The sequence below is a fragment of the Aspergillus lentulus genome, assembly GCF_001445615.1.
Source record: "Aspergillus lentulus DNA, contig: Alt05, strain: IFM 54703, whole genome shotgun sequence".
Taxonomy (NCBI): Eukaryota; Fungi; Ascomycota; class Eurotiomycetes; order Eurotiales; family Aspergillaceae; genus Aspergillus; species Aspergillus lentulus.
The window spans coordinates 1,781,476-1,805,447 of record NW_028322121.1 but is presented as its reverse complement, the minus strand read 5'-3'; the positions used below and the strand labels follow the sequence as shown (position 1 = coordinate 1,805,447).

At 51.0% G+C, this 23,972-nt stretch overlaps 8 protein-coding genes across 8 annotated transcripts; 4 read left to right on the top strand and 4 right to left on the bottom strand.

The window, feature by feature from the left end:
- Positions 1–1,098: 1,098 nt before the first annotated feature.
- ALT_3247 (uncharacterized protein) lies at positions 1,099–2,370 on the bottom strand (the record flags this gene model as incomplete). The annotated part of the gene is made up of 2 exons (XM_089599526.1): positions 1,099–2,169; positions 2,215–2,370. The coding sequence occupies 2 exons, from the start codon at positions 2,368–2,370 to the stop codon at positions 1,099–1,101; spliced, it is 1,227 nt and encodes a 408-aa protein (XP_089456269.1).
- Positions 2,371–3,047: 677 nt separating this feature from the next.
- On the bottom strand, positions 3,048–4,080 carry ALT_3246 (alpha/beta fold hydrolase; the record flags this gene model as incomplete). Its single annotated transcript, XM_033562635.2, has 3 exons — positions 3,048–3,221; positions 3,283–3,636; positions 3,715–4,080. The coding sequence occupies 3 exons, from the start codon at positions 4,078–4,080 to the stop codon at positions 3,048–3,050; spliced, it is 894 nt and encodes a 297-aa protein (XP_033418526.2).
- Positions 4,081–5,114: 1,034 nt separating this feature from the next.
- ALT_3245 (cytochrome P450) lies at positions 5,115–6,898 on the bottom strand (the record flags this gene model as incomplete). The annotated part of the gene is made up of 5 exons (XM_033562634.2): positions 5,115–5,243; positions 5,297–6,170; positions 6,235–6,359; positions 6,418–6,605; positions 6,667–6,898. 5 exons carry the CDS (start codon positions 6,896–6,898, stop codon positions 5,115–5,117), a joined length of 1,548 nt encoding a protein of 515 aa, XP_033418525.2.
- A 2,072-nt stretch (positions 6,899–8,970) lies between these two features.
- Positions 8,971–10,282, top strand: ALT_3244 (putative integral membrane protein Pth11-like; the record flags this gene model as incomplete). Its single annotated transcript, XM_033562633.2, has 4 exons — positions 8,971–9,100; positions 9,308–9,375; positions 9,423–9,793; positions 9,841–10,282. The coding sequence occupies 4 exons, from the start codon at positions 8,971–8,973 to the stop codon at positions 10,280–10,282; spliced, it is 1,011 nt and encodes a 336-aa protein (XP_033418524.2).
- A 391-nt stretch (positions 10,283–10,673) lies between these two features.
- Positions 10,674–11,270, top strand: ALT_3243 (putative isochorismatase family hydrolase; the record flags this gene model as incomplete). Its single annotated transcript, XM_033562632.2, has 1 exon — positions 10,674–11,270. One exon carries the CDS (start codon positions 10,674–10,676, stop codon positions 11,268–11,270), a length of 597 nt encoding a protein of 198 aa, XP_033418523.2.
- A 409-nt stretch (positions 11,271–11,679) lies between these two features.
- ALT_3242 (flavin-dependent quinone reductase) lies at positions 11,680–12,276 on the top strand (the record flags this gene model as incomplete). The annotated part of the gene is made up of 1 exon (XM_033562631.2): positions 11,680–12,276. The coding sequence occupies one exon, from the start codon at positions 11,680–11,682 to the stop codon at positions 12,274–12,276; it is 597 nt and encodes a 198-aa protein (XP_033418522.2).
- Positions 12,277–12,906: 630 nt separating this feature from the next.
- ALT_3241 (uncharacterized protein) lies at positions 12,907–14,437 on the top strand (the record flags this gene model as incomplete). Its single annotated transcript, XM_089599525.1, has 2 exons — positions 12,907–12,915; positions 12,974–14,437. 2 exons carry the CDS (start codon positions 12,907–12,909, stop codon positions 14,435–14,437), a joined length of 1,473 nt encoding a protein of 490 aa, XP_089456268.1.
- A 1,640-nt stretch (positions 14,438–16,077) lies between these two features.
- On the bottom strand, positions 16,078–23,559 carry ALT_3240 (uncharacterized protein; the record flags this gene model as incomplete). The annotated part of the gene is made up of 12 exons (XM_033562626.2): positions 16,078–17,067; positions 17,118–17,857; positions 18,913–19,204; positions 19,252–19,331; positions 19,517–19,613; positions 19,662–19,771; positions 19,819–19,948; positions 21,569–21,943; positions 21,998–22,346; positions 22,396–22,969; positions 23,015–23,415; positions 23,525–23,559. The coding sequence occupies 12 exons, from the start codon at positions 23,557–23,559 to the stop codon at positions 16,078–16,080; spliced, it is 4,173 nt and encodes a 1,390-aa protein (XP_033418517.2).
- Positions 23,560–23,972: the final 413 nt, after the last annotated feature.

The following is a 23,972-nucleotide window of genomic DNA, read 5'->3' as shown; positions in this document are numbered from 1 at the left end:
GGAGTTGGCATATGTAGTTATCTAGCAAGTCTGTTGTAAGGGTGAGCACTATCATCACCGTTGGGTCTGCAGTTCTGTCATCTACACAACACTAATGTTGAAATCAGCGACTGGACAGCCGCACTGTGTAAACCATGAAGAACGCGCTCCATGCTGACGGGGGCCGAAAGGGCCTTTAAAGGAAAAATGTATGGTCAGAGTGAAGTGCGGCTGAGGAGAGGCGGCAGGGGTTTGATGGGTGTTTAAAATGAGTGGCTCGAACAATCCAGGCTTTTAAGCTGCTTTCTACTGGTGGTCTTTTTGAAATGACGGTAAGGTGTAATCCGACGGCTGACACAAGCTCAACATTTATAAGCCCGCGATGGCCGTCAGGCGCCAGGAGATTATTGGGCATCCACTGTTGGTCCTCATTGGCAGATTATCCTATCCGCGTTACTCTAAACAGCTGCAGGGGAGCTAGAGGGAGATTTATATGACATGTGCTCATGTTGTTTTGCCCTTTAATATACATTCGAATGCGAAAAAGGATTGGTTAATGGGTTGTTTAAAATAGCATTGTGTTAATCCTGTAAAGAACCTGGAGAGGAATGCCCGATAGTGTCTATGGTGTTGTGGAGCCTGATATATATGTAGACAGTCGCATCACCATCAGACGATGTATCTTTCCTCACCTCTCTAACCCATCACTGACTTTTGATGCCTAACTCTAGTTCAAATAAAATCACTTCTGGAGATCTCTCCCATAGATTAATCCAATCTTCAGGTATCATTCAGCTGCCCATGTCATTCAATATCCGCGTCCAGGCTGACACCTTAGGAACCCAAGTACCGGCGCCTGGAATGGACCAAATTCACCTGCCATGATATCAAGCATGGGCTGTATGATCAGGACAAATAGAGGAGGAACACATTCAGGACAGCGGTGCTAGTGGATGGCTTACAGACATAGATTGGATCTGCATTGTATGACTCATGAATAGAGATATGATTTTACGGCGTAGTATTTGAAACAACCACATTTGTCAAGGACGGAATATATGTATTGATGCTCGCTACCATAAGAGTTGATCTATCTGCTGTAGGAAACAATGGTGATGTCTATGCTGATCGCTCCTTGACTTGCGTAAAATCCTTTTGTACGCGGATGCCATGCAAAGGAATCTCATCACTCGCGCTATCGACGTTCCTCCCCTTCGAGCCTAGTACATTGGTCACCATATGTCCGTGATCATACTCCGGCCGGAGAGCCGCATCCAATTGCTCCGGCGTCATGGGCTGTTCGCCGTTCGAATCCGCCTCATCCGGGAGATAATAGAAGGAATGACGCCGGCTATGCGCTGAGTGACCGACACCACTGCCTGTGTGCCCTTTTGTCAGCTGGTTCTGGCTGGGGTTCGACTGGCCCGTCTTGGACATGGGGGCTGTTCGGCTGCGCAGTAGGGCGGGCAAGGCGCCTTGGATGCCGATGATCCGGACGATGGCCTGTAAGGCGGGTCGGAGGGTGGGGAGACAGGCGGAGACAATGCCGGCGGACATTTCGATGGCGGTCCAGCCGACGGTTGGAGCGAGGGTGTAGGACGAGTCGGCGGAGGTGTACGAGAAGAGGACGCTGAACCGGTAGGCCGAGGCAAAGACGACACTGTAATTGGTCAGAGCTTGACCAGGGTCACTGGGATGGAGCGCGTACAAGAATCCGAGACTAAATGCAACTGTCAAGGCGATTTTCTCAGAGAGACGCAGCTGCAGTTTCCAGACTTGCGGCATTGGCAGAACGAGAATCGCCAGATCGGTCACGATGGTTGATACCGCGTTAGCGATCCAGGTCCCGACTTGGTTGATACACCGTCCGGGGAGATCGGGATACCACAACTTCTGAACCGGAACACAGATGAAAACAAAAAGGAAGGTGATGCAGATGACCCAAAGAACGACAAAGGTGCCGATGATGTACGCCCAGCGCTTGAAGTAGGGGAAATGAAAGATACGGTAGTACATCAGCAGAATGCTGAGTTTGGTCCAGACCAGATTGAAGACATAGAGAATCTCGGCCACGACGAGGAACTTGGCGATCATGACCTGGTTGGAGATGGGGACGGCGGTGCCGGCATGCAGACCCATGCCTTCTTTGACCATGGCGAAGATGAAGCCGACGACGACCAGGTTCCAGCCCTACAGATGTTAGCTGCGATCCCTCTTAGAGGACTGTGAACCTACCATGGAGAACACAATCATCCAGTCATCCCACCACAACTTTTGCTTCCTCTCCCATCGGGCCAGAAGCCGCAGACAAACCATGACGAAGGCGAGCACCGTCACCGAAGCGGTGGTGGCAGTCACCCATGGTTGCAGCGAGTCTCCCTGGTCTGCCATTCTAAGTGATTACGACATGAGAGACTGCAGCAGTGGGTGATCGACTGCCGTAGGAAGAACGAGGACATTATAACCGAATCCCTCGAATGATCTCTCTTCTTAGTACCTGCATTCGTTCTGGCCCCAACCGGGAGGATTCTAGCCCATACTCCTTTTGTAAAATGCGCTGCCTAGGAAATTTTCAGCATGATGGAATGATACTTTGATTCCGTATTCCGCAAGATTTGGACAGTTTTGGGCTTGCAGCCATCAGGGTGTCGACGAATCCCAGGGCCAGACTAACGAGCGGCCCCTTACTGGCGGGAAGCTACCATTCTTTTTTAGGACGCTCATTCGACAGACCAAAGAAGTTCAATTGGCCGTTGGGTGACCCTAGCCCGTTCTAGCTGCAGAATAGTCGATCCTTGCGTTGGAAGTGGGCCAAAAGCGTGGCAAAGTGGAGAGCGCGGACTTGTGAGTCTTCACAATGGTTATCTCCGCGCTGTCGTGACAATGGTCTTTTACGAAGTCAAGTCTAATAGTGACTCCACTCGCCGTGTTTGCAAACTCTGTTGTGCTGTGGCTGTGGGGACTATTCGGCATTTGACAACTTGAAATCCAAATCTTGTGCCGGACATCCGTCAAGTGGAAGATTAGAAATGCATGGTGATCATCTATCAAAAATGCTATTTACGCTATCACTTATACTTATTCACCATCTCCAATAGCGCAGCATTCACCTCCTTGGGATTGGTGGCGTTCAGGTAATGAGCTCCTCCCTCGATCATGACCAGTTTGGCCTCTGGGGACGAGGTGAAGAGTTTGATCTGCTCTGTTGGCACTATTTTGCCGAATGGAGTGTCCTCGGTGCCCTGTCGCGTCAACCTTAGCAGCATCCTACGATATCAGTCCCTGACGTAGGGGTGGACTCACCTGTAACCAGTACACGGGACACTTGATATCCCTCAGTCTCAGCAACAGTCCGTCGCGCGATAGCAGACAAGCCACCGCCATGCGGACCTTCTTTCGGCCTTCGTCTCCTTTGTAGACCTCCTTTAAGGTCTTTGTCCAGAACGTACTCAGCTCCTCTGAAGCACTGGCGCCAAACCCAATGCCACCGACCATGCCACACCAGACATCGTCGACCAGGAAATCAGGCGTCGCAACAGCGCTGGTCCACTTCTCGTAGAAGGGCTGGAGGGCCGGGGCGGGATCCCAGCACCCTTTCGATCGGGAGTCCGCCGATTCGTAATCCATCGAGGTTCCCAAGGGCATCAGACCGAGGATCTAGATGACAGCACAGAGACATCAGTTCAACAAGCCACCTCGCACTGGTAGACAATTCAAGTATGCAGGGGCTCCCACCCGATCGGGAGCCAACAGAGCCATGCGCGTCACGATCCATCCTCCCTGGCTCGTTCCCAGAGCAAAAGCCTTCTCAATGCCGAGCTTATCCATCACCTGCAGCGCCATCAATGCCGAATCCCAGTATGTAAAGTGTTCCGACGGGCAGCTGGTCGAGCCGTGGCCCAGGGGCTCGATGGCCAGCAGGTTCATGGCATCTGTGAGGGTGACATCGCTAAACTGGTCGCGGTAGAGGGACACAGTCGTACACATCGAGTTGATCAGGACGCATGTCGGCTTGGCGGGGTCGTAACGGTCGTTGGACAGAGCATAACCGGCGGTAATGCCGCCGAGATGGGGCACCTGGATAGTCTTTGTTGCTGCCATTTTCTTTGGATATGTGGTTTCAATACAACAACGGATGGACGAGGAGCATCGAAATGTAACTCGTCATATAGATAAGGGACCTGTCACCTAGTCGCCCCTCCATGGACACGACCGAGGTTCTGCACCCCTCCAGATCACCCCGTTCCAGACCAGATGGCACACACAGAGGGAACTACTTCCCTTTCTGGACCAAATCCCGGTCAAGTGGGGATGAGCAGAAGAACGCCAATGACGCGCTGGGAGACGACAACCAACGCTAAGTATCCTGTTAGTTTGATCATTCTGGGCCTTGACCGTGCGAATGGACGAATGGGACGCTTTCGGGCCGCTTCTGACACGCCGGTCCTATCCGCGTAAACTCAAAGGCCCACTGCGACAGAGAAGACAACAATTTGTCACACTCAGGACTCAACGTGCCTCAGAGATGTCCATGTCACTGGCGGTGTGGGCTGACTATTCAATGTTCGTGCCCTGATGTTCGATGATCGCTGGCTGAAGTTGGGAAGGAGTCAGTCAAGAAGCGATTTTGTTAGCTGGGAATGGGGTGGAGCGAAAGCAACCAAGATTGGTCCCTGCTTCACTTCGTAATTTGAGTTCTGACAGGTCATACGCGCATATGTGCAGTATTGAGCAACGGCTCATGGGATGTCGATCAGCCAGGGGAAGTCTCCAGGCGCAAACAAACACGTCAAGCAGACTATCTCTGCATGAACATTCAGTCCATGAAAGAATAAGGTAGATAGATAGCACAAGTTGATTCTTGATACATCTCAACCCAATCTGAGAGTGCGTAAGGGGTAGCTGACCTTGGCGATCGCACACGCCGATAGTCTGATCGGTCAACCACACAAGGAAGATGCCCCCCAGTAGTGCCAGATTGGAAGAAATATTCAATACGTACGGAGTATCCCCGCAAACAAATCGTAAAGTCGCGAGTTCATTCTGTAGTGTTGAAGTAATGAGGTACAAAGTAAGCGCAGGTACACTTTTGAATGAAGATCAACCGAATCTTGCTGATCAGTAGTAGTATCATCTCACGCCTTTTCTGGCAGGCGACGATCGATTGTCAGCCATACATTGCGGTAAAAACCAACTCCTCCTTTGATCTCGAATCGAGCCTTTGGTTTGTCGTCCACGGTCTGGACATTGTATCGGCGGAAGAACTGGTAGTCTCAGCACTGTTGTCAAACATTGTAACGGGGATAGAACTACTCACCTGCAATGGTCCTTTGTACAGCTCCATCATGGCAATATCCCTCCCCAGACACACTCGGGCCCCATAGCCAAATGTGAAGCTATACTTGTTGTACAGCTTGGCCTTTTCAGCATCAAGCCAACGCTCTGGCCAGAACTCCTCCGCATCCTCTCCATACAACTTCTTGTCTCGCTGCATGATCCACGGATTGCCTGAGATCTCCGTCCCCCCTGGCGCAAACTTGCCATACAAATCCATACCAGGCTCTGAGACATACCGGGGAAAGATGTTTGGAGCAGGGGGATTGAGCCGCAGCGTCTCGCGAACACATGCCACATAGTATGGAAGGTGCTCGACGATTTCGTCATACTGAGGGACTGGATCGGAGATCAATCCCTTGGCCGTTGCCGCGTCAATCTCGTCCATCATATGATGGTAGGCGCTGGGATTGGTAAGAAGAAAGTGCACCAGGGCCTGGAAGACGGTGCCGGTCGTATCGGCCCCCGCAAGCAGCACCAACAGTACCTCGGCCTTGAGATACTCAATGTCCAGGGGTGACCCATCCTCGGTGCGCGCTTCGATGAAGCTCTGCAGGAGGTCGATGCGACCGATATCTTTCTTCTCTTCGAGCTCGCGGAGCCGTTGGTCGATCAGGCGATCACGGAAGCGCATCAGGACGCCAATCCCCGTATCATCCTGGGATGTGGCAACAAGGTACTTCTTCATGAAGGTGGTCTTCATCCAGCTGGTGAAGGGGTGCAGACGAGCAAAGAAACCGAATGCCGGCAGACCGTCGTGGAATCCCTGAATGAGCCCTCCTACGTCCTGGCCCTGCTCGACGAAGCCAAAGGGGCCACCGAAACCGATCTCGCTGATTATGTCGTACGCCATGTAGCTGCAACATGTCATCACAGTTAGTCTCAGGCGGCGCTGTCGGGAGTGCGGCCGATGATGCTTACACGGCCCACCATGAGAAATCAAAAATCTCTCCAGTCTGAGCGAATCTCTCATTGAGCTTGTCGATCCAGTGTTGAATACGAATATCAATCAAGGGCTCCATCCTCTTCACGTTGGTAAAGCTGTACTGCAGAGTGTCAACGCCGTGGTTCTCGTTGCCGACGGTCGCATTGCAATCAACCTACAGGTCCCGCCAGATACTTTCGAAACGCTGCGTGCGTCTTATGCGATCGCATGTTGAACAGCGATTCAGTCTCGCCAAAACTTCCGGTGATGTAGTGTCCTGTCTTGTCTGCATTCCGATGGTAGATGTCCGGCAGCTTGGTCGGGTCGCTAACAAGCAGGAGCGTGGGAGTTATTCGCACAACGGGGCCTACTCAGTGTTCAATAAGCATCTGCTGCCGAGGACATTGTGATACAATGGTGTATCATACCATATTTCTTTGTCAAGGCATACACGGTTGGCAATTCAGTCTCGCGAAGATTGTGCCATGCGATCCAAAGTCTGGTAACTCCTCCCCAGAAGGGCCCTGGGAAGACAGACAGGGGGTGGAAAAAGTGATAATTGACAATCTGGTACGCAAATTTGAGCAACACATACGCCACAAGACCCAGAACGACGTTGGTCAAGGTGATTCTGGCGAGTATCTCTTCCCCAAGACCCATGGTGGCGACTCGATGAGTGGGATCCGATTAAGACAAGAGAAGACTGCGCTCGCAGGACACAGAAACCAAGGCCTTGCCATCGATTTTGAGGCCAGCTTTACCTCTAGGCCAATCTGCCCCGATTGCGACCGCGGCAAGGCCATGTGGATTCCCCATACTATTGACGAAGAGGGGGTGGAGTGGATGAACGCTCAACACACCGATGCGAGACAGAATCCGTGAACACGAATATACAAAGCTATTTCCCAACCCAGGCGCTTAGCTCGACTGCTTGAGTCTCGGTTGCAGCTGACAGCAGGCTGGATAATTCATGAAGCGAGTAAGAGGTGGAGAAGCAGGGTTGATCTTGGCCGCAGTGTGACAATAGTACATCAACTAATGTACGAAGGCGGATGAAGCTGACGGCCATTGGAGCTGTCAATCACATCCTTGCTCTTCGATGGACCGTTGTGTGTTTAACCAGACCGAGCCGTTGCCGTATAAAGTAGGAATCGACATTCTCGACTTGCAACTGTAGTCACTGAATCTGCAGACCCAGTTGTTGATGGTCGAGAACTGAGACAAGCGAATGGCAAGTTCCGCCATGACATCCCCAGTCTAAACTTGATGGGGAGTGGTGAGCGAGACAACCGTTAGAGATAGCCAATTTTGGCCCCTCTCCCAGTATTGAGCGGGTTATTGTGTAGCATGATACGTTGATGTCCAGTGCCGATCTCATGCCCAACGGTGGATGTGGAGCTTCTTGTCTCTTTGCAATTCCGCGTATGAAGCGAGGCGGAGTGACGAGCAGTCGGCAAGGCCTGACTCGTAAGAATGGACTTTTGTCCTGATCATCGACGAGATGAACAGAGATGTCGTTTTCTCTCCTGTAGACACCTACTATTGTATTGTTCATGCCTGGAGGGTCAATGGTAGACACGTCCATGTTGGGTTGCAGTGGAAACTATTTCCGACTACCATCCAGAATCAACGACGAAGAAAAGTTGATGACGATCAACCGCAATCGCAAAGCATAATGACCTCTATTATAATTCCTGGAACATACACAGAACAGCGGAGAGCATCCGAAAGAAAAAAAAGTTGGTGGCAAACACCGATCTATATACGTTCACAATAATGGTCGGCTCCAGGGGACGAAGTGGAGTTATTCTCCAGAAGAAGCAAAGTAGACATTCCTATGATACATCTACCAAAGAGTTGACTTGTGTTTCAGCGCTCCTGTTTCCTACATCCGTTCTCTCTCTACGCCACAGTTGCCGATCTCCTGGATAATCTTCGTACTTTTTCTCCCGGTCCGTATCCCCTACATGGTCATCTACCATATGAACTGTTGACTGTACCCTCCATGTTATCTGGACCTCTGAAGATGACAACGATCACCAGTTTGCAACTCGACGCAGTCGTGTGGGACAGTCGGCTCAAACCGTCTCCTTAGGGCAATGGCAAAAGAACCAATTCCAATCTCTGTCCGTCCACTATAGACTATCTACCATATTTCAGTGGTTAATAATACCAAGTCTAATAGACCCTGCACAGTCCCACCTTCACGTCGGACGTCTCCGTCTTAACTACGAAACAGGGAAGCATTCCATATCAAGTAACCTTTGTCGATGTTGCGCAATAGAACTACACCCAGTGCCACTAACCGGTGTCTCAATAATCAGTCAATCCAGCATAGAAGGACCAACTGAGACATGGAGTGATTCCCCTCTGTCTCAGGTGTCCCGTCTTGCTACTTTGAGGAGAAGCTTGGTAAATCAGTTTCAGGCATTCAAGCAACCCTAGATCCTTGTATTCTGCGCGTTATTACCCGGTAATAATCTAAATTGACGCCTCTGGAGCTTCGACAGGATGTAACGACCAACGCAGAATCGGAATCCCTGCTCGCCAATTGACATATCAACTTGATCTCCAGTCTCCACTGCTCTTATTCAGTAGTCAGCGCTATGATCGGGTCTTCGAGAGTACAAGAAGATGATCAAAGAGGGCGAGGAATAAATGAGAACAAGCCATCCCTCTCAGTCTAGTCCGTCCGTCGTCCTGTCACTCTTTTGCATTCCAGACCATTCATCATGGCATCTGACTCTCAAGGGCCAGTTGTGGTAGGCATCTCCATTGCCTTTGCAGTCGTTACTTTTGTGGTTATCTGTCTGCGAATGTTTGCTCGAGTCGTCGTTCTGAGGCATGTAGGTGTGGACGATTGTAAGTTCGTCTCCTGAGATATGCTGGCGAAAAGAAGGCTGACTGTTCCGAGACTTGATCGTGTGTGCATGCGTAAGGAACCGGAACTAGGCAATTGCGCGTCTATACTGACAAATGAAGCTTTTCTCTTGGGCTTTTATCGGTGTAACTATCGTCTGTCAGTACGACATCCTTTGTTCATGAGAATCCGCAACTGATCTTGAACAGCTGTCAGAAAAGGACTGGGCTCTCATCTTGCCGATGTGGATAAAAGCAACCTGCCCTCCTATTCTTTCGTATGCACCATCAAAACGAATACTCATTGCAACTCTGACCATGGCAGGTCGTATGGCTCAGCTCGATGTTCTATCTGGCCTGTCTGGGCTTCATCAAAACGTCGGTCTGCTGGTTCTACACGCGCATCGGCGACAAGACGCTCACGCGAATGTCTTTGATGATGATGGGTATCGTCGGCACCCAGGCTGCAGTGTTCGTCATGGTTGCAGCCTTTCAGTGTCAACCCATCCCGAAAGCCTGGAACACGGCCTTGCCGGGCCAGTGTGTTGAGATCAATATCTTCTATCTCTCCAACGCGGCCTTAAACATCTTGACTGATTTGCTCACCTACTCGCTCCCTATCAAAGTCCTCCTCAAGCTACAGATGCCGGTCAAGCAGAAGTTTGCCCTTGGCTTCATCCTCTGCCTGGGACTATTGTGAGTATCTCGATCTCACCTGTCATTTTTTCTGACACGCCCCCTAGTGCCTGCATCTCTTCGATTATTCGCATCACCTATATCCCCACCATGCTAAAATCGGCTGATTTCACCTACGCCATCGGCGGCGCCATGTACTGGTCCGTGATCGAGACCAACGTGGGTATCCTGGCCGCCTCCATCCCCTCCTTTAAGGCAATTGCCTCCCGCTTCCTGCCCCGACTCATCGGCGAGTACTCCTCCGGGCGCAAATACGCATCCTCCAAACTGACAGGATCCAAACAAACGCACTGGGGATTCTCGCGGTTCAAAGACAGTGTGACAATGAACTCACTGAGGACCAAGGATGCCGAGGTTTTGCCGACAGAGCTTGGGACAGGGTACGGCAGCAATACCAGCGAGGAGCGGATCGTGGTGCCGGATGGGAAGATCTGGACTACAACACAGATCGAGACGAATGTGGAAATCAGCGACGCGAGTACCCGGTAACTTTCATTCTCCTGCCGAAATCAGGTTCCCGTGTTATAGTCCGGACGAATGCACCATCATTGGCTAGTCGAACTAGTCTGCACGCTGTCACTTCGGAAAAGCTTGGCGAATAATGTATCCCAATGAGGAAGCTACAGCAGCTCTTAATCGAGGCCATGGTTATCATTATTAAGCTATTACCTGCTCAATAACATGATCCACGGAAATATTTGTCAGAATGGAGACCCCGATTGCCCGAAGTATGGCGGGGTTCTACAATTGGGAGACTCCGTAGATAACTTAAATATCGCAGCTCTTCCCCGCACTCTTCTTCCAATCCGCAGGTCGCAAACAACCATCATCACATATCTCCCCTCCTACAAACCTCACCTACAAATTCACAGTCAGAAAAATGTCGTCCGTACAGTCCTTCCGCCAAATGATCGGCGTCCCTCCCTCCACCGCCTCTACCAAGGATTCCACCCTCATCATCATCGACGCCCAGAACGAATACGCCACCGGCTATCTCAAGACCGCGAACGTCTCCCTGACCCGCAAGGCGATCGCAACCCTCCTAGAGAAGTACCGTGCCGGCGGCGACGGCAAGAACATTGTCCATATTGTTCATGAGGTACCCCAAGGCGCCCCCGTCTTCACCCCGGGCACCGACCTCGCCAAGGAATTCGACGAGTTGACCCCGCGCGGCGGCGAGAAGGTCATCGCCAAGAACTTCCCGAGTGCCTTTGCACAGACCGATCTCGATGAATACCTGAAGGGTCTGGGAGATGTGGGAAAGAAGGTTGTCCTGGTGGGATATATGGCGCATGTCTGCGTGTCGACCACGACTCGTGCGGCCAGTGAGCGCGGTTATGATGTGGTCATCGCCAGTGATGCCGTGGGTGACCGAGATATTCCCGGCACCAACGCTGAGACTCTTGTCTCGGTGGTTCTGAGTGAACTCGGTGATGCGTTTGCTACTATCATTCCTTCGACGGAGATCACTGCATAGGTTTGCTGTGGGGGAGTATATATAGAATCAAATAACCGATGAATACTTGATCCCGCCACCTCTTCAACAATGATCATTCCCCATTTCCCCAGATCAAGACGCCATTCATCATCTGCTTCGTCTATAAGACGCATCCGATGCGCCTGTCGTAATGGAGGAAAGTCGGAGAGACAGTAGGATTACCGAGCATGATGACAAAGAACGGACCGAGCGGATCGCATCTTCCGACTTGCTTGCTATCCCCGATTCCGAAGACTCCTGCTTATATCCGATGTAAACTGGTATATATAAGCAGCTCCTCAGTAAGATGATGATGGGTGAGGGTCCAAGTGTCTTAAAGGCAGCCGATGCCCTGTCCCGCGTCCGCATCAAAATTAGATCAAGCAAGCGATCACCACAAACCGAATAAATGTCGACTCCGAACATCGGAGTTATCGTGTGCAGCCAGCGAGTCCCCCGTGCTGGGCTGCAAATCACCAATTTCGTCCTGAGGACGATCCAGAAAGCATACCCGACCGCCAACCTGCGCCTTATCGACCTCGCTACCTGGAATCTCCCCATGTACAATGAAGCAGGCATCCCATCGTACATCTCCTCGCCGGATGGATATACGCACGAGCTAACCAGGAAATGGTCCGAGGAGATCGCCTCGCACGCGGGATTCATCTTCGTCACACCACAGTATAACTGGGGTTATCCGGCTAGCATCAAGAACGCCATCGACTATCTCTACAATGAATGGAAGGGAAAGCCCGGGATGATTGTCAGCTACGGCGGACACGGCGGTGGCAAGGCCGCGGAGCAGCTGTATCAGGTTTTGCAGGGCCTTCGTATGCAGCCTGTCGAGCCTCTCGTAGCTTTGACGTTTCCCACGAAGGAGTTGATGGGCAAAGCGACCAGGGGAGAGGATCTGGGGTTGATGGAGGATGAAAGCATTTGGAGCGATGGCCGGGAGCTAATCCTTACAGCGTTTCAGGTTCTGTTCAACTCGTTGCAAGGTCGATAGGTCACTGCGTAGTTGCTGCTTGAACAACGAGTTCAAATTTCTCTGAGATAATGCTCGCGACTATGGCAGAGTATGGAAGACCGATTGCCGATTCCAGCAGCGATGACGAGATCTGGTAATGAAATTGTGGCTTGCAGCATATTAGGGAATCTTTTGGTTTGGTCTGAACCGGCGGCTAAAGACAGGGTCAAGGAGACGAACAAGAGGGATGGATTGGTAGCAGGTTGATGCATGCATGACGAGAATCGAAAGAACACTGACTAAAAGTACCTTTCTGGGGAGATTGCTGTACAGTGTCTTCAATGGTGTCTGCAATGTCTGTTATTGTGTAGGTAATGATTGGGCCAAGCGATCGTGTTCAGTTGGTGGAAGTTAGCACTAAAATACGAAGTGTGGCTGTGTCAACTCTGGATCGCTTCAAATCTCCGTGATTGATAATCACATCTCTGACATCTCCTTCTTGCTGCTGAATATTTAGTAAACAACATGAAGCATACTCGAGCCAAGCATACCAAATCACGAAGAGGTTGCACCACCTGCAAGTCCGTCAAACACTCAAACTACGTCTCCGTTGTCCCGTACTAATTCTCCCAGAATCCGGCATGTCAAATGTGACGAACAACAGCCAGAATGTCTACAGTGCGTCAAAACAGGACGCAAATGTGATGGATATGATCCCCAACAGACAAACCCACAGGCACAGCAGAGAGCCGTAGTCGACCTTGTCCCTAAGGCCCGGACTAAACCCAGCGCCGACCAGCGCCTAGTCTTGCGTCCGGGGACTCGAGAAGAAAGGCAGCATATCGAGTTCTTCTGCACGCGGACATCGCGCGCACTCTCTGGCTTTTTTGATTCGGATCTCTGGCAGTACTTACTGCCACAACTGAGTCACTCCGAGGCCGGGATCCGACACGCAGTTATCGCTCTGGGGGCTCTCCATCAACATCTACATATAGTTCTCTCCAAAGGCAAATGTGATCCCGGGCGGAAGATTGCGCCCCAGAATGAGCATTTTATTATTCAGCAGTACAACTTGGCGATTCGACATTTGGTGGTACAACTGTCATCCTCCACACACCAGGTACCGCATCTGACGCTGATCAGCTGCTGTTTATTTGTCTCCCTGGAGATTCTCAGTGGACAGCTCAGTAAGGCTCTAGACCATATTGAAGCCGGACTGAAGATCCTTCAGCGATGGGAGAATCAAACAGACGGAAAACTACAGTCGGAAGGGATTACCCGAGAACTGGCTTATATCCTCATCCGCTGGAATACCCAGCTCTCCAAGCATGGTAGGAAGATGATTCCTCTCAACTTCAGCCAGCTAGATACAGCAGAATTAGGGGCAAAACAAGAATCCTGGTCGGAAATTTCAGAAGCCAGAGATTCACTCGTTATACTGAGCAATCGCACAATGAGCTTCTTGGAGGCCGTGGGCAGCGACCGGAATACGAGAGGGTTGCCCTGGCAAGTCCGTCAGCAACAAGCCCTCCTCCAAGGTCTTGCTGCATGGCTGAGCGCATTTGAAAGTCTGATGAGGCGATGTGGCCGACGGCTGAAGAAGACAGATCCTCGAGGACCCGTGCTGCTGCGCCTCCACCACCGCACCAACCAAATTTGGGTCACGGTCGCCCTCTCCAGAGACGAGCTCATATTCGACCAGCTCGACGATGATTTCAGAGCTATCCTTGCTTACACCGAGGATCTCCTCGAGCTCAATGCGTCACTGGACAAAGACGCTGTGCTGAGTGTCTTTTCCTTGGAGACGGGACTCATCTCTTCGCTCAGCTACGTGGCTAGCAAGTGGCGCAATCCGGTGCTCCGGCGAAAGGCAATCAGCCTGATGTACCGCTGCCCTCAGAAGGAAGGACTGTGGAGTATGCAGCAGTATGCGATTCTCGCGCGGATCATTGTGCAGATCGAAGAAGCAGACGTGGCTCATCTGCCGTTGGAGCAGCGGGTTCCTGAAGATCGGCATCGCGTGTATACAGCGCATATTCAACACAGGAATTGTTGGTCATGCCGACTAGCATTGATGTATAAGCCTGATACTGGTGATGGAGACTTGCATTGTCGGATCAGGGAGGTGGATTTTGGGGCTGAGATCCAAGCAGAGGATCCCAACTTTTTTGCGGAAGCGGGTATCAGCCCTGAGAATTGAGGTAGTTTACAGTGCTCTTCTTAGACTTGTTTCAACAATTGGTTTAGGAGTGTCGTAACTACCATGACATTGGGGTTGACGGAAGAGAATATCCGAATATACTAGTAAAGCATATTCAACAATGATTCACATCCATCGATAGTGAAATAGTATATACATTATAATTAGTCGAGTATTCATGTCGTATCATCAAACTATCCAACGCCTCGCTCGATATCAATCCTCAGGTCCAAATATAGATCGGTCATCCGCGGCTGAATCTTTTGCTTATGAATTAGTCCGGTCCAGTGACCAAGGCGAGGAAGACATACTTCCGTGAGAGTTTCTCTCTCCAGCCCGCGCGGTTTGGCAGCTCTTTTCTTTGATTCAAGACTGGCTGGGACTTTTGCGCCCTCATCTCGCGAAACACGGCTTCCACATGAGCGCGGTCCAAGTGTCGAGGGTTCCTTTCCTGCCAGGATTGTCTGGGGATGGTCATCCCATAGCAGTCTGGGGCCAGTAAGGGATATGGAATAGTCATTATGAGTGGATGTCTGTAAATAATGGACGGCAGATGATGGTATAGTATAGTGTGTATAGTAGATTAATGGATGGAATGTCTCCAGGAGGGTCAGGCAGTCTGGATCCCTTTTATATGGCAACACTTCAGGATCATGAGAACAGGATCAAAGCAGATACGAAAGAAAGACCAATAATATTCTCCGCGGAGAGGCTGTGGAATGCTCGAGGTGGTCTTGGTCTGCCGGTCATTTGACGTGGCCTGATGCGATGATCTGGCCCAGTCGATCTTGTTCTGGTTGCAAACAGGATTGATTCTCTCACGGTTCCCAGAGTGCTAATATCATTCCTGAATAGGATCACACCATTGTCGTATGCCTTTCTCATAATCAGTGTCTCTATCCACTACTAACTGGACATATATTGAAAATAATAGCTCATGTATCCATCCTCCAACTCTTCACGAAGCACAGACATTGACCCCGCATTTCGACAGCAACCTATCCACGGCCGTGCGCCACTGGATCACGATTGGCCTCATTGGGAAATATCGAAGCCATCATTTGTGCCGTCAGCAAATCGCCGGTTGGTGGCGCAATGTTTAAATCGTCGACCCAATCAACAATGCGCCGACCTTGGCAGCGTGGCATTGCTGCATCCTACTGGAATGCTCGGCAGACGACATCCACTGTAATTATCTCCATGTTTGGACCAGTTGGTAGACAATCGCTGTATATGCCAGGCGCATTGTGGATTTGGAGTATTAGACATACTTCACCTCAGCACTGCTTCTCAGCATTCAGAGGGTGAGTGACTGATGACCAGGGGACAATATTCAATGCCACCATTTCACCAGAAGCATTTGAAAATGGGCAAACATGTAAGCGAAGTTGATAGTCTAACACAACGTAACCATGAGAAGATGATGAAGATGTCCAGTACAGGTCCATATAAGTCGCAAGTTGGCCGATCCAGATGTGACAATCTCGAGAACGAAAAGAGCTTCTTAACATCTACTGACGCCAAAGACGAACCCCGCTGTTAAGCCTCTATTATGTACTACTTAGAAGATTTACACGATTCTCAAACAAACTGAACGACAGAAAAGCGCAATACGGTAGATCTAAAGACAGAAAGAAAGCTCACTTCCCAACCCGACAAAGCCCATGCTCGTCCCAATCCTCGCTACTGACCATCCTGCGCGCGATGAACAGACCAGCGGGATCCCACCTCTGCTTGATTCTGTACAAACGGCGGTAATTCCGGCCCCAGAAGGACTCTTGGAAATTAGGTTCGTAGGCAAAGGCCTCGTTCACATACGCGCCCATCTTGTCTGCTCCCTCGACTCCTTGCAGCAGCGGCAGCTCCACATCCGTCACATTCTTGATGACGGCCTGCTGCTCTGCCAGAGTGGCATTGGCACTCCAACTGCGGGTGTATACGATATGCACAACCGCCTTTCTCCAAGCTGGGTTGAGTGCGCTGTCGACTTTGCCTGCGTTCTGTGCCACGGCGCCGCCTCCAACCACGATACCGGAAACGGCTTCTCCAGGCGTATAGCGGAATTTACTCATGGTAGAAGCGAGTCTGGTGGGCCCGTCCTTGGAGGTGAGGAGGTCTTTCGAGAACAGCCTGGAGAAGATTAAGGCGACTGATCCTGTCGCGTCCGAATCGCCGACCAGCATGAACTTTGTCATTGTCTCGTGGAAACTGGGCATGGGGACGGTCATGTATTGAGTATACACGCCCGCGGTCGCGTTGAGTTTCTTCATCAGTGGTTCGTACATCTGGCCAACCTCCGCTGTGTTGCTTGTATTGGCATGGAAGAGATAAAAGCTCAATACCGAGAGGGCCTGGTTATTCTCCCACGGCAGATTGGGAACCATGAAGTAATATCCGCCTGCTCGCGCGTCAGTCACGGCCGGTAGTACCGCATGAAAGTCAGCCACGGCGGTCCAAAACGCGGGATCTCCGCCAGCTGTGGTGATGTTCATCATGGTAACGACGAACGGGACTTCCTCGAATGTACGAACGGTGACTTGGGTGACGATGCCAAAGGTGCCGCCACCGCCTCCTCGCAGCGCCCAGAACAGGTCCGAATTCTGGTAGGCATTCGCAGTGACTAAATCTCCCTGGAGCGTGTCATTACCGTGCACTATCCCTAAGAAAAAGATCAACTTACCCAAGCCGTGACGACACTGAACTCCAGGGCATTATCCGACGCCAGCCCCTTCCATGGGCTCAAGAAAGAATGACCACCTCCTTGGATATACCCTCCGGTCGGCCCAACAGTGTGAGCAGTGCCACCCACTACCGTCCTGTTCTGCTTGCCAAGAGCGGCATACATCTCCTGTAGACTAATCCCAGCATTCAGCGTCACAGCCGGACCTTCGCCTTTATGTTTCGGCGCTCCCTTTGGCACGAAATCATCTACGGTCTGTAGTCCCTTCATTCGGTTGGTCAAGATCTGAAGGGAGTTCGGAGCCGCCGAGCGTCCAAGAAAGTCATGGCCGGAGTTCTTGACCGCAAGCCGGATGTTATGCCGTTTTGCGAACCGGACGGCCTCCTGGATGTGTCGCGCGTTCTGCACCACGGCGGAGTAGAGCGAGATACGCCCCTGCGTGCACATATATGGTGCAGTCTCGATATAGCAGCTCTCATTGTGTTCCGGCCAGGCTCCCCAGTTCTCCCATTGCAGGGCACCGGGCTGGGCGGCGCGCCAGACGGAGTTGGACCACTGCGCTGTGACTTCCTGGCAGGCGGTGCTGTTGAGGTTGATGTGGCAAGGGGCAGCTACAGGCTGCACTGCGACCAGGTTGCCGTCAATTGAGCGGTTGAGGGCATTCCACTCCTGTGGTGATGGCCAGCATGGTTGATCGGGTTGACATCGGCACCGGCGTGAATCCGGGGCAGCAAGCGCTGCTGCAGCGAAGAAAATGGCCAATAGAAGACTTTTCATAGCGACCGATGTGATACAGAGGAGTAGACTGCAGAATGAAGTAGATTGGGGGCCTGTGATCTGGACATACTCACTTCTCCTTATATACATCAGAAATACGAGCACTCCGGTGCGCCCGTCACTCCAATCCCAAAAGGGTAATGAAAATAAGATACGAGCTATGCAACGGGGCTGTGTCGATCATCCCGCTGCCTGTTCTATACGAGAATTAGGCTCTGGGCGCATGCGATATGGGCATCCATCATCAAGAAAGCGACGGTCATGCTGCAATTGAGCGAGATCATGCGCTGGTCCAATTGCTGCCTTTCTCCGGTCAACTTAGCTGGATAATGACTCAATGAGATTGAGTGTTCCAGTCCTGATGTCATTGATGAAGCTGTTGCCGACCTCGTACTCGGCTACGATCTATCGTCTTTCTCAGTGGAGCTACGTTATTAATCTTTACTGGCTTGGGATAGGCTAGAGGCAGAGTGTGTAACAGTGTACCACCCATAGCTGCATTTCCACGCAACCATAGTCACTCTTGAGCTGCTCAACTTTTCGATGCATATCCTCTACGCTTAAATTCAATAGATCATGCAGCTATGCTTTGTTCTATTGCATATGAGGAATTAACGTGTCTGACCACGGCCTTCCGTGTCTGACCACGGCCTTCCGTCGTTCCCGGCTAATTTGTGTTCAGGCCTACATCTTCCTCCAGGTCATTCTAATAGTCAAGATGAACATGACTCGCAATAAGAATAAATAGTGCCCGTTATAGTACGCACTGGTTAAGAAGATTAATTAGAATAAGAAATGGGTACGTTGTGCGTTACGGATATGCCGGAGATGACCTCACGACGGCATCCCGACCCGAACCCGACGTCTCATGATATCATCTAAACAATTCCATTCATCCCCTTGGACATCTTGCAATTAGAGCCAGACCCTTAGAGCGACTTATCCCGGCTGCAGCATGTGTACCCTTCACAGGTACTCCCACAATTGATCAAACATGTCGCCAAGGTTTCCGACGAACAGCCAGAATTGGGGTCGACAACACGGCGCTTCTTGACTCCTCCATCAACAACCAACTCTGTAGTTTCCCGGCCCTGGATTGACCGACTGTCGCTGGGAATTGGACGGACATGCTCTGGCTGCAAGGTCGTGGAATGGATCCCGTACGCATGGAAGCACTCATTGATAATCTTGGCCTTGTCCATAAAATCGGCAATTAGTTCATCGGAGACTGCCAGATGCACTGATGCAAGGGCTTTTTCCTGGTTGAGCTGCCAGATGTGGAGTTCATGGACGGATTCAACACCGGGAATCTAGAAGCAGGTTAACCTACGAAAACATACCGCAGATCAATACTTACAGCTTCAAGATCATGCTTGACATCTTCCAGGTCGACGCCCAGCGGAACACTCTGCAGCAGAATAGTTCCACTTTTCCGCACTACATTGAGTCAGTAGCAGTCCATAGAGTCTGACTGTGCTACATGCCTAGAGGAAGCGACGAGAGGAGAATCACGATCGCAATCGCCATGCTCACGGCAGGATCGGCATAATATCTTCCGTCATATTTGGCCTTCCAGATCACCAGCGCAGCAATAATAACCCCGAGATTGTTTGCTGCATCACCGAGTACATGGATCAGGACACCCATCATTCCGAGATCATGGCCCTTTTTCGCTTGTGACTTGACATTGTGTCGGTGCTCGACGTGAGGGCGCAGGACCTGATAAATGGTCTTAGCTGGGAAAGATGACGCAACGCAACGACTTACCCGGGTGGAAAAGGAATTCCTGCGTTCGAGCCTAGACAAGGACGTCGAAAGTTCCAGGTCGTTATCAGATGAACCTGGGGTGTTGCTTTCAACATGGTCGTGGTCGTGTTCTAGACACTTAGTCCGATGCTCAATCCTCTTTTGGGTGGAAACGAACCATGCAGGAACAATCCACTGATCAGATTCAAAGCCAATCCCACGCAGCCCACGATCAGCACAAGCTTGGGGTTTTCAATGCCTGCAGGTGTCAGTGCGCCATCATCAACCAGGGCGATATACCATACGCTCTAACGACACAAAGCGATCGATGGATTGAAGAAAGATGCTGATTCCCAGAGACAGGAGGAAAACGCCGTTGAAAAAAGCGCCCAATAGTTGTGCACGCTGCCAGCCGAAAGATAGCTCTTTAGGGTGTCTGCTGCGTTGGGAGATCTGACTATTTAGCTTTACTCGCGCACAAGGAGGAGCTTCGTTACCTTGAGTGCTACCAGCGCCACAATGAAGCCGACAAGATCATTCAGCTGCAAGTATATCAGTATCGCTTCTACATCATCGATATATGCTACCCACATAATGGAAAGCGTCTGCGACCAGGGCCAGAGAGCGGGTATAAAATCCGACTGAAATATTTCGTCAACCAGGCGGCCGTTGAAGGTGCAGACATCAAACTTTACCTGCGATTTCTGCGAGAAAGAAAGACGCAGAAATGCTGATTACCAGGATCAGACGGTGTTCGCGTTTGAGATGGGAAAACATGATGAAGCCAGAGAATGTTGATTGTGTGACAAATTATGTACAGAAGGAAAATCTTCAAAGAACAATTTTGGTTGTCGGGCTCTCTCAAGCTGCAGAATAGCTTGCAAAAGATGCGAGTCGCTCCCTCATAAAAGACTGTAGCCCAGAATTTTCCTGTCTAGCAAAAATCGATGTGATACTGGTCAGAACGGCGACCTGCCAGGGTCGGACGTTGACCTCGGCCGGGGTGTCTCAGCTCGCCAGCGATGTCATAGGAGCGCACAGATACCAAGCAGCAGAGATGCCTCGGAGCACTATCGGTGCCAGACGCAGTCCATAGTCTGCAGACCATACTATTGAGACCAGAATTTCACTGAGGGGTAAAATCGGCGAAATGTGGGGAATTCCCTCGTCTATTCGCCGGGATTAGTCACGGTCGAGAAGCGACACAAAGGAGTGACTCATTCCGAACGAGCACGACAATTGGTTGTTCAGTCAGGATGCAGGCTGGAGCCACGATCGGAACCGTCGGATCAAAATCCGTTTGACCCTGTTGATGCCTCTGGGAGCAAGGTCAGGTCAGGTCCCAGACATGCGAAGCAGTGTACAGCTTCAACCTGGAATGTTAGTGCAGTCAGTAGCAAAGTGAAAAATATCCTCAATCAAGCTGTTCATCAAAGCCAGCCATGATCATGATGTTGTAGTAAAATTTTTGTCATTTCAGTTCCGAGTAAATCCGAGACACGCATCACATATTGTGATGTGACGAGAACGACTTAGATGGCGAGATAGAGTCAGCCCTGCTTGAAAGAAAGCGAATGAAAAATCGAGTTGATTCAACTGCCCAGCTACGGAGCCAGGAGACGTTGGCATCGAAGAGAAGGGAAGAGGAGCGAGTCGACTATATTTAACTAGACGAGGGTGAGTACCTTGGGGACTGCGTAGGTCTTGGCTTCCCTTTACGGACAAGAAAATGAAGACCAGCCAACTGGTCACCCCAGATGCTCTCCCCAAATAATTCAAATGGTGCCTATCCTAGTAGTAGATACACTGCATTTACGTTGTGTTGATGTTGGCATCTGTTCAGTTAACTATGGATCTCATCTCCAAGACCTAGTTGAGTAGGTACTCCATTTCAAATTTGAAGCCTTCGATGCTTTCTAGGAACCAACCCCCAACGATGGCCATGCAGTATCAAATCCGGTGTCAAAGCCCAACGACCATGATTCATCAATGAATGGCCACTGGAGCATCTCCACCTCCAGTTCATGGGATTCACTCAAAGGCACTGCATCTATGGGCGCTGTCCCAGGATGACGACTATCACTCCCTAACGCTTGATGGTTATTCCGATTCCTAGTCGCAGTTGGCATATTCTCCCGCTCCAGAATATGTTGGGACTCTTCCTGGCGCGCTCGTACACTTCGAATATCACCATATTCGTCCAAGGTCCCGGCAATTGTGAGATGGCCTGCCCCGTCACGCACGTGCATCTGATTGTTTCGGGCTATCTCGTAGAATCTGTTGGCTTCCTGGACGGTTCGCCACTGTGTTGGTCAGCTATGTACTGCATCAACTACAACCGGAAGGCCGATGCTCACCCAATTTTGTCCAACGGGCCAGTATTTGCTCAGTCGTTCCAGATAGGCCAGGTTGGCCCTTTTCTCCTCTTCCGCTCGCTCGATGCCCCCAGGATATCGCTGCGGGCACACAGTCCCGTACATGTTGATATGAGCCGCAACAAAAATACTGAAACCAGAGTATGGTGTGATTACCGGTGCTCCGGAGACTTCCAAGGCGGAAAGGATGCCGCCAATATTCTGCGCTGCTTCGAAGAGTTGCCGGATAGCCTGAGACTCATCTATATTACTCAAGGGCTGCAAATCATGGAGCAAGTCGGCATGAGGCTTGAGACTGGACAGGAACTGGTCTCGGAACAGAAAGAGAATACTAAGCCGTTGTTAGAACCGCCGAATAATTGGCAGAAAGGTAGGTATACCTCATAAAATAGACCAGATTGATGTATGCGAACAGCTCGCCGTATCCCAGCGCAACATGCGCCTGTGCACTGGTGGCTGGGTATCGCACCGTTACATCTTGCAGAAACCTCCACTCGTCCAACTCCTCCTTCAAGCGCTGCCAGACCACTCGCGGCGATGAAGGATCTTGAGGAAAGGTCAATGTCCGACCGCGCCGGCTCTCGTTCGCGAACCGCAGAATCCGCACGAAGATATCGAACCCACGAGTGACAATCGTCAGTCCATAGTCGATCGTTAGATTCCTTGACAACGGGGAGTGCTTGCTCATATCGGAGGGCATCAAGCGATGCGATGACAGGCGACCAAAGTTGAAGTCCTGGTCACTGGTCGGCAACGGAACTGAAATCTGTCGAAAGGAAAGGGCGAAATGCTGACGTGCTCCGGAACTCAGCTCACAGTCTTGCGCGAAACAGCACCAGTACGTGCGGACCAGCTGCTCGTACTGAGTTTGGCTAGCCTGGAAGTCCTGCGGATTATGCTCCATGCTGTCGTCGGCCGTCTTGAGGAGGGACTGGATCATGTACGTTGCCATTCCTGACATCATTAGCCTCATATAGGGAACGTGAAGCGTGGACCTACCACTGTACATCCAGGCCTTATAGGGGCGACCGGACCCCCATTCGTAAAAGGTGATCATCACCAAAGACTGCGCAAGATAGAGCGACGGGGCCTCGAACGCGCGATGTGCGAGCTGCTTGCGAGCATATTCGGCATATGTTTCGGCTGCCTCCAGATGGTGATCGGGCATGAATCTCACACATAATGACAGCAGAGCTGCAATGAAAACTGAGTCAATCGAGGCGGGATTTGACGATAATTCTGCAATCAGAGACGGATAGTGGAGGAAATTGGCGACAGGGAATTTCTTGCGGTAGGTCTCGCACGCCGCAATGATGGTGGATGAAGGCAAGGGCTCCACGGGATTCTCAGCGCACCATGGCGATGGACGGTCGGGTTGCGGTTCAGGAGGTAATGGTGGGCTATTGAGAGCGGTTGTCGGTTCAGATATCACTCTTCGCTGTCTCTGTGATTTCAATGTGTTTCTTTTTGATCTTCTTGACGGGGAAGAATATGTGTCCGTCAACTGACAGTCGGTCAGTTTCGCCCGTTGACAGCGACGACATGGTGGCCGGCCTTCATGAACACATTTGACCTTTGCTTGACTATACAGAACCACAATGATAATCAGCGAGTCAATCCGAGTGGTAAGTCCAGGCCATGCTAACGGATTGGCTCGTTTGGAGGTTATTCCCGATTCCCGAGGATCACCACACGGACTACAGAGGAAGAAGGGACATACCGGCAGCTATCGCAGGATACTGAAAGTCGCATTCTCAATGGCCGATTGACAAGATCAACTCATTGATCTGCCATTGTCTTTCAGTCTCTCAATTGAGATGAGATGATGATGATCTTCATAAGCAGCCATGTACTGATGGTTGCGTGGTCGGGAATGGTTCCAGGCTTCCGGTAAATGATGATTTCACTCCCGGTGCGGAGATAACCACAATCCTTCCAAATCGGGTAAAGCGTATGA